Source organism: Myodes glareolus, chromosome 13 (genome assembly GCF_982192425.1).
Source record: "Myodes glareolus chromosome 13, mMyoGla1.1, whole genome shotgun sequence".
NCBI classification, from domain to species: Eukaryota; Metazoa; Chordata; class Mammalia; order Rodentia; family Cricetidae; genus Myodes; species Myodes glareolus.
Window position 1 is genome coordinate 63,695,401 of NC_142038.1, and position 13,908 is coordinate 63,709,308.

The 13,908-nt window shown below is 38.7% G+C and overlaps 1 protein-coding gene across 14 annotated transcripts in view; it reads right to left on the minus strand.

Moving 5' to 3' along the window:
* Dtna (dystrobrevin alpha) overlaps nucleotides 1–13,908 on the minus strand; it is a 373,587-nt gene that overhangs the window by 109,688 nt on the left and 249,991 nt on the right. For all 14 annotated transcript variants that reach the window (XM_085700061.2, XM_085700062.2, XM_085700067.2 and 11 more), the window contains one exon: nucleotides 8,664–8,744. In XM_085700061.2, the coding sequence (XP_085556187.2) occupies nucleotides 8,664–8,744 (81 nt within the window). The remainder of the gene's footprint in view (nucleotides 1–8,663; nucleotides 8,745–13,908) is intronic.

The window sequence follows — 13,908 nt, forward strand, 5'->3', positions numbered from 1 at the left end:
CAAGGAATCAAAAAAGCTCAAAGAACTGAAAACAGTTCTCAGGTGGCACCCAGCAAGAAAACAGGGACATCAGACCCACAACCACAAGGACAAGAATCGCCACAACAGCCAATACACTTGAAAGAGGACAAGTCCTGGATGCAAGCTGCAGATTTCAGCCCAATGTGATGCTAAGAGCTGAGTGTACGGCAACAGAAAACAGATCCAGAGAGCCACAAAAGCATGCACAGCGAGGTAGGGAGACAAAAACGAGAAAATGAGCATGAGTCAGAACTATGAATACATTCTCTTACTCTGAAAGACTAGTCACTTGGCTAGTGAAATAACAAATCTACTTCACACCCACTCACTCATCTAAGAAATTTTATTAGAAACTGCTTGAGATGTAATTTTCTTTGGTTATTTTTCTGTGATAGAGAAACAGATCAATAGGTAGTAGTGCCTACAAACCCTGAAAAAAGTTTACAGACTTTAATGTGGACAAAAACATATGTTCCAACAGACTCTGAATGCAAGGTATTTTCAAAAGGCATTTCTCTTGGTAAGAAAAGATAATTTGAGAAACCATGAAAGACCAGATGCAATTATAGACACTTTCAGCTCTTTTCCTTTAAAAGAAAAATTTAATTGTTGCTACTAACAGAAAGCAAAGTGAAGCTGAGGCTGAGGGGATGGGAGAATGGGCCACTCTTTCTGTGGGTGTGGGAGGGAGTATCCCATTGCAGTATTTTGTTCCCTTTGTTAAACAGGGGTGGTCCCATGGTTCTGAATTGTTTCTCATGTTGCCTTTTTGTTGATCATGAACTTGAGATGATGTTTCATTGCCTTTGAAGTAATTTTTGAAGGGAAAAATGTGCTGACTTGACAGGGTACCTGGATCATTAAGTTTGCTATTGCCCACCAAAGAAACACTGATCTAGAAGGAAGCATCTATTTGCTTAAAATAAAGATGGAGAGGTTGTCATTTCACAGATCTTATCAATAGTTTACAGGCTGTTTAATTTTTGCAGATGTTTAAATAATCTAAATAAATTAAGAAAAGATTGTGAAAGAGCAGAGTGTGTAAGAAATCTTGTTTTCTACATTTTGTCTCCTTCTTTCCAGGATGTAAAATAGTCAGCTTGATGTTCTTAAGTTTTAGAGATATCTTTTCTTCTGTCCTATTAGGATTACATCACAGGGAGGGTAGTTATAGCAGAATACAAGGACGAACAACTAACAGAAATAGCAATGTGGAAAATAATTTCAGTGGAGGAAGACTGAAAGTCTTCGGCCTGTAAAAAATGAGATGGATTTCTCACAGCTATTCTTTTATCAGCAAGACTGGTCAATGTCTTTGATAGATAAAGACACCTAGGCAATAGTGTGTTTCTCTAAGCCTGAGGGATGCCAAGCTACTTTATATTCTCAGAAGAATGAAGGATGCTACACAACCACATACAGGAGAGAAAGAATGTGCTCAATATTTTTATTGATGGAATCAAACACTTAATGAGTGAGTAGAAGTTTTCTCCCAAATGCTGACTTCTAATGAGGATTAAATTCTTTTTTAGGAGCATAATTTATTTAATTAAGATGCATATTATTGTTCCCTGTTACCAAATTTATTAGAAATATCTATCTATAAAAACTATTCTTCTGTCCTGGTCTACACAAAAAGAGACGCTAGCCTGTCTTTAAGTACTTATTACAGTATTGGGAGCTTTTATTCTCAGCATCCATCAGTACTTGTATCAGGAGATGGATTTTGCATCTGTAATGGGAATCTGTTTCTGTGTGGATAGGATGGATAATTAACTAACTTATGAGGTCTTTGATTTCAGTATATGAAAATCCATATACTCATGCTGTATTTGGGCAATTTTCCCTCTATGGGATAACTTCATGATAGCCATTTGTTTAAAATTTTTTTTCTTCTATGTTGTGAGCTTTAAATTTAGTTTGAATAATATGCAGAAGAAATTTTGCCTCTAAAGAAGTTCTCTTTTTAAAAATAAACAACCTATTCTTGGTTATAATCCATTGATTTCTATAAAATAAATGACATAATGAGCTATCCTATGCATATCCTATGTTTATACCTATCTCTCCTCCTCCAACTATATATGGACATTTAACCTCCAATGTGACAGTCAAATGAGCTGGGACCATCAGGAAAGTGATCTCTTAAACTGGAGCTTCATAGTGGCAACTAAGGCCCTTATGAAAGAGGCCCAAGAGTGTGACACTGCTCCCTCATTCATATGAGATCTCCTGGGAGGGAAGAGGCTACCCATGAATCCAAAATTAGACCCACAGCAGCCACCAAGTGGACTGGTGCCTTCTCTTGAACTTCCCAACCACTGTAGCTATAAAAATAAATACGTTTCCTCCCAACCACTGTAGTTAATGAAAATAAATATGTTTCTATCATTTACAAACTGTCTAGATGATGGCATTTTATTATAGCATCTCAGGTATGCCAAGATACCTCAGTAACTCTGTTAGCAGGTGCTAGGCAACTGTTACTGGAATAACCATGTCTTTACCCATTTAATTGACTGTAAGCAAGCATGGAGTTGCTTTGTTTTACAGATCAGGCCTGCTTTTATCTCTTTGTGGTTCTTGCTGCAAGCAGTGAACCTCTGCTCTTTCTCTTAGCTCTTGGGGGTGATCAGAATTTTTGTGCTCTGGAGAGGCAAATCCACTACATTCTGATTTTTATCTTATGCCCTTTGTTTTAGAGTAAAGCTCCATTACAAGGCATCATAATTCATTCTGTTAATTTTTATTGTAGACTAGAATTACCTTGCTCTAATGCAAGGATATAAATACATTGCTTGATGTGGGATTCCCCTCTGCATGCTTTGAATATCATTGGTTAATAAAGAAATTGTCTTGGACCTGCACAGAACAGAATGGAAGTAGGCAGAGAATACTAAACTGAACGCTGGGAGAAAGAAGACAGAGTCAAGAAATGCCATGTAACTGCCAGAGGGGAAAGACATGAGTTGTCAGCTGAAACATATTAATTTAATATGTAAGAGCTTGCTAGGAATATGCTATAGTGATTGGTCAAGCAGTGATTTAATTAATACAGTTTCTGGGTGGTTATTTTGGGGCTGAGCAGTTAGGAACAAACAAGCAGTCTCATACAACAAACTGGCGCTCCAAAGTGTGCTAGCTAAATCCACATAAAACCTGAGACGTCTTGGAAAAGAATTCTACACACTAAAAAACAAAGCTTAGCTGCATTTGTTTTTCAGATGGGCTTTGTTTGCTGATGGCATGCTGCAGCTCCTTTAAGAGAGGTCTTCCTGATAAAGTGGTAGTAACAAAAACAAAACAAAATGAAACAAAACCACCCCCTCCCACGGTTTTGAAACAGTGGAAAAAAAAAACCCAAAATCGAAACAAAAATTCCCCACAGTTTTGAAAGGGTGCTTCCTGGACCATGCTGCCAGCATGAACTGTGACTCTTTCAGGAGGTTCAGCTATGGAGCATTTAAATGTGGTTTGTGAACAGAGTGCTACAACTTGCTTCATGGCAACACAGACCTGCTGCGACCCAACCCTGGATCTTGGGTGGAGAGAATGGCTCTCAGAGGCAATGAATGGACCTCCTCTGACATGTTGGACTGGGTGGAGTCAAGAGGCAAAGCAGCCTTGTTGGCCCTAGTCACACCCACTTAGCAAAAAAAGAAAAGGAAAGAAAAAAAGGAAGAAAGAAAGAAAAAAAGAACGACAAAGTCATTTTTGGTCAGAAAATAATTACAGATGCACAGTAAAGACGGATTCAGATAAAAAAGACCTCTAAATAGGTTACAATGTTGGATAAATGTATGTAGGCTTGGGAGAGAGAAGAAAAAGATAGTTATAAAAAGAAGCAAATAGTTTTTAAAAAATAAAGCAAAGACTTTAAAGAGACAGTGAACTTACAGAAAAAGTAATAGGAATAAAGAAAATAAGGCATGTAAAGATGGAATATATATGGAGAGTGTGGGTTATGTATATTACTGTGTTGTCTTTGAATTTATTTGGCTTCAAAGAGACATTTGATTCTGGGGACTGCTAAGCTAAACTAGTATATATATTTTAAAGGTTTCTTGAGTTCAAAATTTGAGTCTAAGGATATGTTGCTTTGGAAAAGAGGTTCTTCTTTTGCTTCAACAGAAGATGAGAACATGTGGATTCATTTCAGACTAATGTTTTTTGATGGACCAAGATCACACAAAAGGTTGCCGTGAACACCCCCAAATTACTTCGCTCAACTGTAATTGCAAGTTGTAATTGTAATTGCTTGAAGCAGTTTGGAAAGAACTATGCAAAAATTTCCTAAATGATTGTTCATAAATGCTTGTTTATATTTAAAGGGGGATATAATATAGAGATGAATACTTTGTGTTGGTAAAAACTTAGGACTTTTCATGATGTGAGACACATTTGTTCCTGGCAGCACCAAGCTACTTCAAGAGGATGATGGGCACTGAAGAGGCTCCTTATGGCATTGGTTAGCCATTTGAGTAACAAACTGCTATTGCCTGGACTGCTTGATGCTATGCTGTATGAGCTGGACATGCAGGATCCACAAAGAAATGACTGCTGAACTTGCCTAAAGGTGAGATGGTCCTTCAGGGTTCCTGCTACATGAAAGAGTCTGCCAGACATTCTGTAGGATACAGAAAAAGGCAACTGATGGACTTTGCCATTACAAGGTAGAATAAATCTTCAAATTTCCTGCTTCATGGACAAGTCTGCTAGATACTATGGGCCTGTAGGCTGAAGATGGATGCTCCAATGATACAGAAGAACTTTGGATGACTATGCAGGCAGTGAGAGGTCTCTGTCAATTCTAGAGATTTGGAAGTTGCTTACAATGCACTTCCTGTTTACTTAGGTAATATTATATCCTTCTGGAGTTTTTGATGGAGTCGAAGAATATATAGTTATAATAGATATAAATATAGTAACTCAAATTCTTGCTAGATACCTGTTTTGCTATATGTAATTTTTCTCTGTTAAAGTTAAAATCCTTCCTTTTTTATTTAAACAGAAAAGGGGAGATGATGTGGGATTTCCCTCTGTATTCTGTGAATACCATTGATTAATAAAGAAACTGTCTCAGGCCTGCACAGAGCAGAATAGAGGTAAGTAGTAAAAACCAAACTGAATGCTGGAAGAAAGACGGTAGAGTCAGGAGACACCATGTAGCCTCACCAGAGACAGATGCTCAGAACAGAACTTTACCCAGGAAGCATGGTGATACACAGATTAATGGAGATGGGCTAGTTTAGGATATAAGAGTCAGCCAGAAATATACTTAAGCTATTGGCCAAACAGTATTGCAAATAATATGGCTTCTGTGTGATTATTTCAGGGCTGAGCAGCTGAGAATTAACTAGCAGCCTCCTACAACAATTGCTGATGAATGTTATGCTACCATGATGATCACCCCCTTTGGCTACTTTTCTAGAAGACTCCAACATTGATTACAATAAACCAAAATCAATTGTGTTAACGTTTTACAGGTAACTCTGAACATCACACGGTTTACTGTTAGGAAAGAAGGTGGAACAAACAGGCAGCTCTGGATTTGATCCTCTGATCAATGCAGAAAGCATTTAAACAAGCTTAATTTTAGTGCAGCATTCCAGTTATGATTGCTTTTCTTTTCTGAGCTTTAACTAGTTATTTTAGATGGTGATTTTTTTCCTCATCCTAAAATGCATGAAGCTTATCAGATACATTGTAAAGCACATAATGGTTTTCTTGTTCCCTTTTTATTCATACCTACAGAGTCCCTCATATTAACTTCCAGATTGCTCTTCAAGAAAGTCTCTCCCTCACATCAGGGCATTGACGTGACTTCCCAAGTCCTTCTTCAGGACTTCCAAGTGCCATGTTCTGATGTTGTCTTATTCACCTCCAATAATCCAATTACCCAGTGAGACTCTGAGCAACCTTAAGGTTGCATCGCATGGCCAGTCACACTGTCTCTGTTTCCTGACCCAGAGTTAGATGTGTAGCAGGAAGTTAAGATGTTTACCAAGTTTAGAGGAAACAACGTGGACACTGCAAGGGAGACACTAGATAGGATTGTGGCTCCTAGGTTCCACTTAAATGAACTATTGCCCTCTCTGCTTCCATACTATTTTTCAAGTTGGCCCATGTGGCTGGGGAACAATTTTGGATGCAGGATAAGGATGAGACTTAAAAAGAACAGGAAGAGGAAAAGAGAAATGTGCAAGACTGGAATAGACTTTCTCAGAGTATGAGGAATGGGATATGACCCACAGGGTGCCACAAAACCAGGCAAGGATCCTGTTGTGTGTGCATGGTGTAATGTTGCCTTAAAGGTTGATGATTAGTCACTATGAATCTATTCATTCTTCCCTCCTCCTTTTTCTGTCTTCTTTTCCATTTATTTTCTCATTTCTCCTAACCATTTTATGGTCTTTCTGGAAGTTCCCATCTTTACTGATAGAAGTCTAAGAAAAGCTTGACAAACTTTTAAGGGGGATGCAATTCTCATCCCATTCTCCCAACTTCTCTCCACTTTGAAAGGCCATGGAGTGGGAATAAGTCATAAGAATGTGAGGAATTGCCTCACTTTGGGGATTCCTCATTTGTTCTATTATGGATAGCATTGAGAGAGAAGGGGAATCTGTCCTCTGTGGAAGCCTTTTCTTTACCCCTGGACACCAGCACTAAAAAGGCTCTTATTGACTCATTCATGCCTGAAATTACAAATATAGCTATAGTTTTTAAATTTCAGGTTAATTTATTAATTATTGAAAACACAGTCTCCTTTAGCCCAGGATAGCCTCAAATTTACTATGAAGCCAACAATGACCTTGAACTTCTGATTCTTCTGCTCATGTATTACCTGATTAATATGGTGAAAGGGACTTCATGCTTGATAAGCAAGAACTCTACCATCTGAATGACACCTACAGCATTGTACATGGTGACTTTTTACACACACACACACAGTTTGTTTGCTTGTTTTTGTTCCATGTGTATGTGTGTGTTTTCTTCCCATTCATCCTGTCCTAAATCTTGGCCTATTTCTGATCTCCTGGCTGGAGAACTGCTTAAGCACCTTGAGGACTGAATCACCCTGTCATCTTAGTAGTCATGATCAACTGTGTACCCAGAAGTGTGGGGCTGTGTGGCTTGTTCAGGGCTCTGGGAAATACCATGGAGACTCTGGCAGGGTAGATCTGGGGAAGTGGCTAGCTCTGCATTCACTAAGAGTCTAATTCCCATGTTAGCTATTCAAGAACTATATGTACATTCTGGGTAGAATGTTAGGGCTTACATAAAAAACAAAACAAACTGTTCTTCACTAATTAGAAAATGAGAAGTTATTAATGTTGAATGAGAGTCAATTCTTTAAAAAGAACAGAATAAATCGACACAAACGAACCATGAAGTAATATTTTTGCCAGAGAGAACAGTTGTGGCAGCTTGAAGGGGCGTGCCAACCCACGGGGAGCACTGAACTGCTCCTGTGGTTGGCACTCAGCTTGCTGTGTGTCATTTGCAATCGGCAGCAAACAGAAGCTGGTTTCCGTGGTTTTCAAAGCTATGTATCTTCTGAAACTCTTGTCCAAAAATATAATCAACACATTGATTATTTGGGCTCATTTTATAGTTTCAGAAAGGAGCTAGGATGTTTTCAAGATGTTTGTTTATAAACAACTGATAGTTATAAATGGACATGCAGAGAGGATTTTAAATGCGATGGTTTACAAAGTACATGGTGATGTGGCATTTCCCTCTGTATGCTGTGATTACCATTGATAAATAAAGGAACTGCTTTGGGCCTATAGCAGAGCTTTAGGGGAACAGAGCTGGGTGGGGAAAACAAAGCCAAATGTTGGGAGAAAGGAAGGGTGGAGTAAGAGAGGAGCTATGGAGTTGCTGCCAGAGACAGATGCTGGGAACTTTATCTGGTAAGCCACAGCCACATGGTGATATACAGATTAATAGAAATGGGTTAAATTAATATGTAAGAGTTAGCCAATTAGAAGCTAGCACTAATGGGCCAAGCAGTGATTTAATTAATACAGTTTCTGTGTGATTATTTCGGACTAAGCTAGCCGGGTGGCCAGGAACCAACAAGCAGCCCCCTCCAACAACCTGGATATCATTTAAATTGTCATGGGTAGTAAAGAGAGAAAACACTCCTTGCCAAGTTTAGAAATCTCTTTATTTATCCTCTGTCTGTCTGTCTCACTCTCTATCATCTCTCTCTATCATCTATTATCATCCATCTATCTATCTGTCTATCTATCTATCCATCATCATCATCATCATCTCTATCATTATCTATCACTATCTATCTATCTATCTATCTATCTATCTATCTATCTATCTATCTATCTATCTATCTATCTATCTCTATATATTTAATTTGTAGAGAAAGAAAGATAAACACATATAGATATAGATTTCAAGAGGCTCATCCATTCTAAGACTTTGGTAATTGAGGCTAAACCAGACCTGAGAGTTTCTTAGCAATCGTTTCTTTACTATTCATGACCACAATACCCTCTTTACTCTTATGTAAGCATATGTTTATCAATCCTTGTAGGAAAATCTGGTTTTAATAAACCTAGTAACAAGCGTAAATGATAGTACTCATGTAGGTAATTAGCACAAACAAATGGAACACTTACAATTGCATTTCTTCTGCACAAATCTCAGCTTGCATGCTGTTCTGTAGGTGGAGAGTCGGATACGATCCAGATCTTGAGCCCCTAGTATGGGAAAAGAGTATACATATGGTATGCCATTTGACAGGAGCTTGCAATGTTTGCAAACAAAACAACTGCAGATATAATCCATATGCTTACTGGTACTTCTGTTGCACTATAAATACTAGTTTAAGACTCGTGTCTATTCATGTTCCCAGGGCAGAGAACTCTGGTATTCAATCAGACTGCCAACCATGATCATGGACCAAGGAAGACAACTTCTCCCTGCTGTGTCTACCATTTCCTAGAACAATATACTCAAACTGTGACTTGAGTAACGGAAAGATGATATCAGAAATGATCACTGAATAAACGAGCTTTTAAATTCATCATTGTCATTGGAGCAGAGCTGTTAGGTGAAAAGACTGAATATTGAGTGTCTTTTCTGTGAGACCTTCAACCAAGTGTTTCAGGAAACCTCAGTTTTCCCATTTACCAGATTGGGATAATGATATGGTAGCTATTTCACACGATTGCTGGAAAGGCAAAAGGAGGAGATTCCTAATGCTCTAATGGAAGAGTCCTTCTTTTGTGCTAATGTGTATCTTGGAGCCTCAAAGGGGAGACTCCTTTCCAAAACCAACCTCTGCTCCTGTTCTGTGAAAACCAGTTCCACCCTAGCATTGTAGGAACATGTCCCCACATTCTTAATGTTGTCCTTTTTCTACTTTCCATTCAGAAATCCATCATGACTCTTGATGCCAAGACAGTAGTTCTGAAAATCCTGCTCAGAGTTCAAGTCCCACCATATTCTAAGCATCTTACCCACCTAGAATTATTGGGATGTCCTCTCATAGCCCACTGAGCTCTAGTGTCCCTCCTACCCTTCCCAATTGGGCCAATTGCTAGGCCATCTCCCAAATAAATAAGACTCTAAACAAATGCCTGCTTTTAAGTATTGTGTTTTTCACAACTGAAATAAAAGCACACAGCTATATTTGGACACATGTTAGAGATCTCTCTTAATGAATGGGGCCCACATAACTGCTATACAAATGCTTGAAAATAGAACAGCAGGTATATGGACTCTGCCGGAAGCAGGAGGACCAGCAGGCCAATAAAATGCTTTTTCAAAGAATCAAGATGGCTTCGTAAGTACCCCCCCCAACTGATGGAGTTCCATTTTTCACTGACTTTAAAGAGTCACTTGGACATATTGTTGTCTACTGTCCAGTTACTGGTTTGTTAACCACCAAACACTCATTCTTGTGAAGTTATATTGCTTGACAAACAGGCTTCTTGATGCTGAAGTGAGGGTTTCTCAGTACAGGGTTTCAAATAAAAATATTCTTAGGAAACAGACATTCAACCAATCATACATGGCCATGTAGGATTATTTCCAAAGAAAAGGAAGGTTGGAATTTAGTGAAATTACGTATTGTTTGGCCTTTACTAATTAATTCTATCACTTCTTATTTGTGTGAACCTCAGCAACATTTTACTTGCCATCTCTAGATGGCCAAGTATGAGATGGGTATAAAAAAAGATAAACTTAAGTTAGCAATAGTGTAGTTCTGACTTCTGTTCTCAGTACACAGTGAGCAATTAAAGCAAGCACGCTGTCTTAAGAGGCTTCCTGTGCTAGTCCTGAACATCAGTGGATAACAGAAAGCATTGCCTTACATGTGAGTTCCCCTCTACCCCCTCGTCACTACAGCCCCCTTGGTCCGGTTCTCACAACTGGAACTGCAGAAAGGTTTCGCCCTGCCAATTGACAATTTACTTCTCAATATTGGGTGGCTGTTCTCATCATCATAAGCATTGCAATTATAGACAAGAGGCTTTGTTACCGTGAACTTTGAAGCTGAACTGGGGAGAGAGCTTTTACTTTTTAGATGCTGGTTTGAAGATGTTCAGCTCCAGTTATGTCAGATATTCATAGTGTTCATCATGTAGCATGGCACACAAAGGGCACCGATGCACAGGGCTGCTGCTTTTATTATCAGCCATGTTGCTTCTGTGAGTTTCTTTGTGATGACTTTGACTCCCCCGACCCCCCGACTCATACTATTCTTCCTCCCTTTCCACCAGGATTCCTGGAGCTTGGCCCAATGCTTGGCTATGAATGTCTGCATATATTAAGGTTTTCTTTTTATTTTCTGGCTTTGTATTAAAGATAGGACTTTGTATCTATTTAGATAGTTTATTTTAATTTCCTGTCCTAATTAATCTGTGTGTCATTTTCAAATTCATCATTTTCTTCTAGCGTGTCAAAGATCCTTCCCATGTTAAAGTCTTTGGTCAATCTGATAGGGCCCTGTTGGAAACAAACTCGCTAAGATGCCAATGGCAGAGTGTAAGAAACACCTGTGTGCTGATATACCTTTTACTGCGTGAAATTTTACTGGTGTTTAGTTTGGCTTAGCAGTATAGAGTTCCCATATCTGTAAATAAGGCTTTCAAAGTAAAAAATAGGAGGTGTAGAGTCTTTGTATAAGTTCATCAAGAACAATACATTAAAGCTGGTCATAACTGTATCTACCTGTCATTCCATCACTAAGGAGGATGAAATGGGAGGAACATGTTTAAGGCTAGCCTGGGCTACAGAGCCTGTATCGAAATAAAGCAAGCAAATAAACAAACAAAACCATAGATGGAGATGTAACCTCAGTTGGTAGAGTACTTGCCTAGCATGCACAAAGTCTTGGCTTTGACCCCTAGGTACCACACACACTGGGCAATGGGGTTCAGTTCTATGTAGCTGGATGTAGGAAGAACATCAGAAGTTTAAGGTCATTCTAGGCTACATAGTAATTTTAAGGCCAGTCTGGGCTATGAAAGACCCTGTATCAAAACAATAACAAACAAACAAAACAAACCAAGAACAATGAGTTAAATACCAGTTGTTACATCAAAATTGTGATCTAGCACACAATGATGTTTGTTAATTTCAGCAAAACCTTAGCCAAATTCTGAGAAGGATAATCCCTGTACTTCTGTGCCTCTCCCCCTTGTAGAGGTCCTCGGGCATTTTTGCAAAGGTGCATTTCTACAAGATGTGGTAAAGAAGGATACAAATATGATGTGTGGGGATTCAGAATCACCTAAGGCTCTCCTTTTCCTTGTCACTATTATGTAGGTCTAACTGATGTTGAAGAGCAAAATAAAGGGACTTAAATGTCTATAAATGGTTCCTAGTCATATACATTCTTCTTGTCTGATGATGTAAAATCTAATATTAAAGGTCTTTTGGTAAACAAGCAAACAAAATGCAGCTTTGCAGATACAACAGCCCGCTGCTTCACACAGACAATGGGGGTGGTGCTATGGGAACCATGCTGGATTTGGTGGACAAACACTATGGCATGCTGCATAGAGTTTATTTTTTTAAGCTCTCAAAAATAAATTTAGCTTTCTCCGACTTAATAAATTAAGAACTTAATTTAATTTCACTTGTGTAGTGTTTTGTTGAATGCCTATGAGTGTTCTCTCTGTCTTCGTCCAAGCCTTTGATTAAAACCAATGGCCTAAGCAGAGCCACACGTAGAGGCCCTGTGCTCCTGGAGGTCAGCCTTACCCCAAGGCTGACTGAACTATTGATTGTTGCTCTACGTGATCATAATACTACCTGCGAGTCCACTCTACTATGACCCAGCTCACATTTGTTCAACATATGCATAGTCTAGGAGCCTTTTCAGCACTTTGTTGAAATTAAGGTTAATATTTATGTAATAACACTTTTTTCTGATCTAGAATTCTCGTGACTTTTATTAAAGAGAAAAATAATTTATTAACTATTTTATTAAAATATGGAATTTAAATAAATGATAAAAGGAACCGTGAAGGGCATTCTCCTATTGAATTCTTCTCTGGGTGAGGAATGCCTTTTTCATTTTATTTCACTATCCACTAATGGTGTTTGTTTTCCTTTTAAATTACATCAGTGGTATATAATTCTTTAAAACTTGAAAATTCATCTCACTTAACTGATGTCAGGCCTGCTTCACACTAATATACAGTGGGAGATAAACAATGAAAGGCAGTGATAGATACCATTTCTTCTATATCTGTATATATTTGAAAATTTTCATAATAAAACCATAAGGTATGTGTGTTTAAGGAAAAATGCTCTTGAACTGTCTCCTCAAACCTCTCCTACCCATTTCATGGTTGGAAGATGTGTTGGAAACAGGAGCAAAGACGTATGTAAGAAATCACACACATTCACAGCTACCAGTTACAAGCCCTGTGTTTCCTCTTTTAATCCACCTGTCTCAGTTAGGTTTCTATTGCTGCAACAAAACACCATGACCAAAAAGCCAGTTGGGGAGAAAAGGGCTTATTTGGCTTACACTTCCTTATTGCTGTTCATCACTGAGGGAGGCCAGGACAGGAACTCAAACAGGACAGGATCCTGGAGGCAAGAGCTAAAGCAGAGACCATGGAAAAGAGCTGCTTCCTGACTTGCTACCCATGGCTTGCTCACCTGCTTTCTAATAGAATCCAGGATCACCAGCCCAGGGATGGCACCTTCCACAATGGGTTCCCCTGTTGTGGGGGAATGCTCTTGTACACTGTAAAGATTTGTTACTCATATTGGTTTAGTAAAACTCTGATTGGGCCAGTAGCCAGGCAGGAAGTATAGGCAGGGCAACCAGACTAGGAGAGTTCTGGGATCAGGAAAGGGAAGACAATCACTAGTCAAATATAGAGGAAGCAAGATGAGAATATCTCACTGAGAAAAGGTACCAAGTCACATGGCTAAATATAGATAAGATAGATATGGGTTAATTTAAGTTGTAAGAGCTAGTTAATAAGCCTGAGCTAATAGGCCAAACAGTTCATAATTAATACAAGTTTCTGTGTGTTTCTTTGGAATTGAATGGGTGCAGGACCAGGCAGGGCAGAAACTTCTGTCTATACATATACATATACATATACATACACATACACATACACATACACATATACATACACATATACATATACATATACACATACATATATACTCTGTATATACTCTGTCTATACTAGTTCAGAAAATGCTTTACAGTTGGATCTCAGGGAGGCATTTCCTTAGCTGAGGCTCCTTCCCCTCTGATGACTAGCTTGTGTCAAGTTGACACAAAACCAGTTAGAATACCATCTTTTCATGTTTCTCCCCCTCCATTCTTCTTTGTCTTTCTTGCAAACGTATATTATCATCAATTTTCTCCCTTTCCTCCTC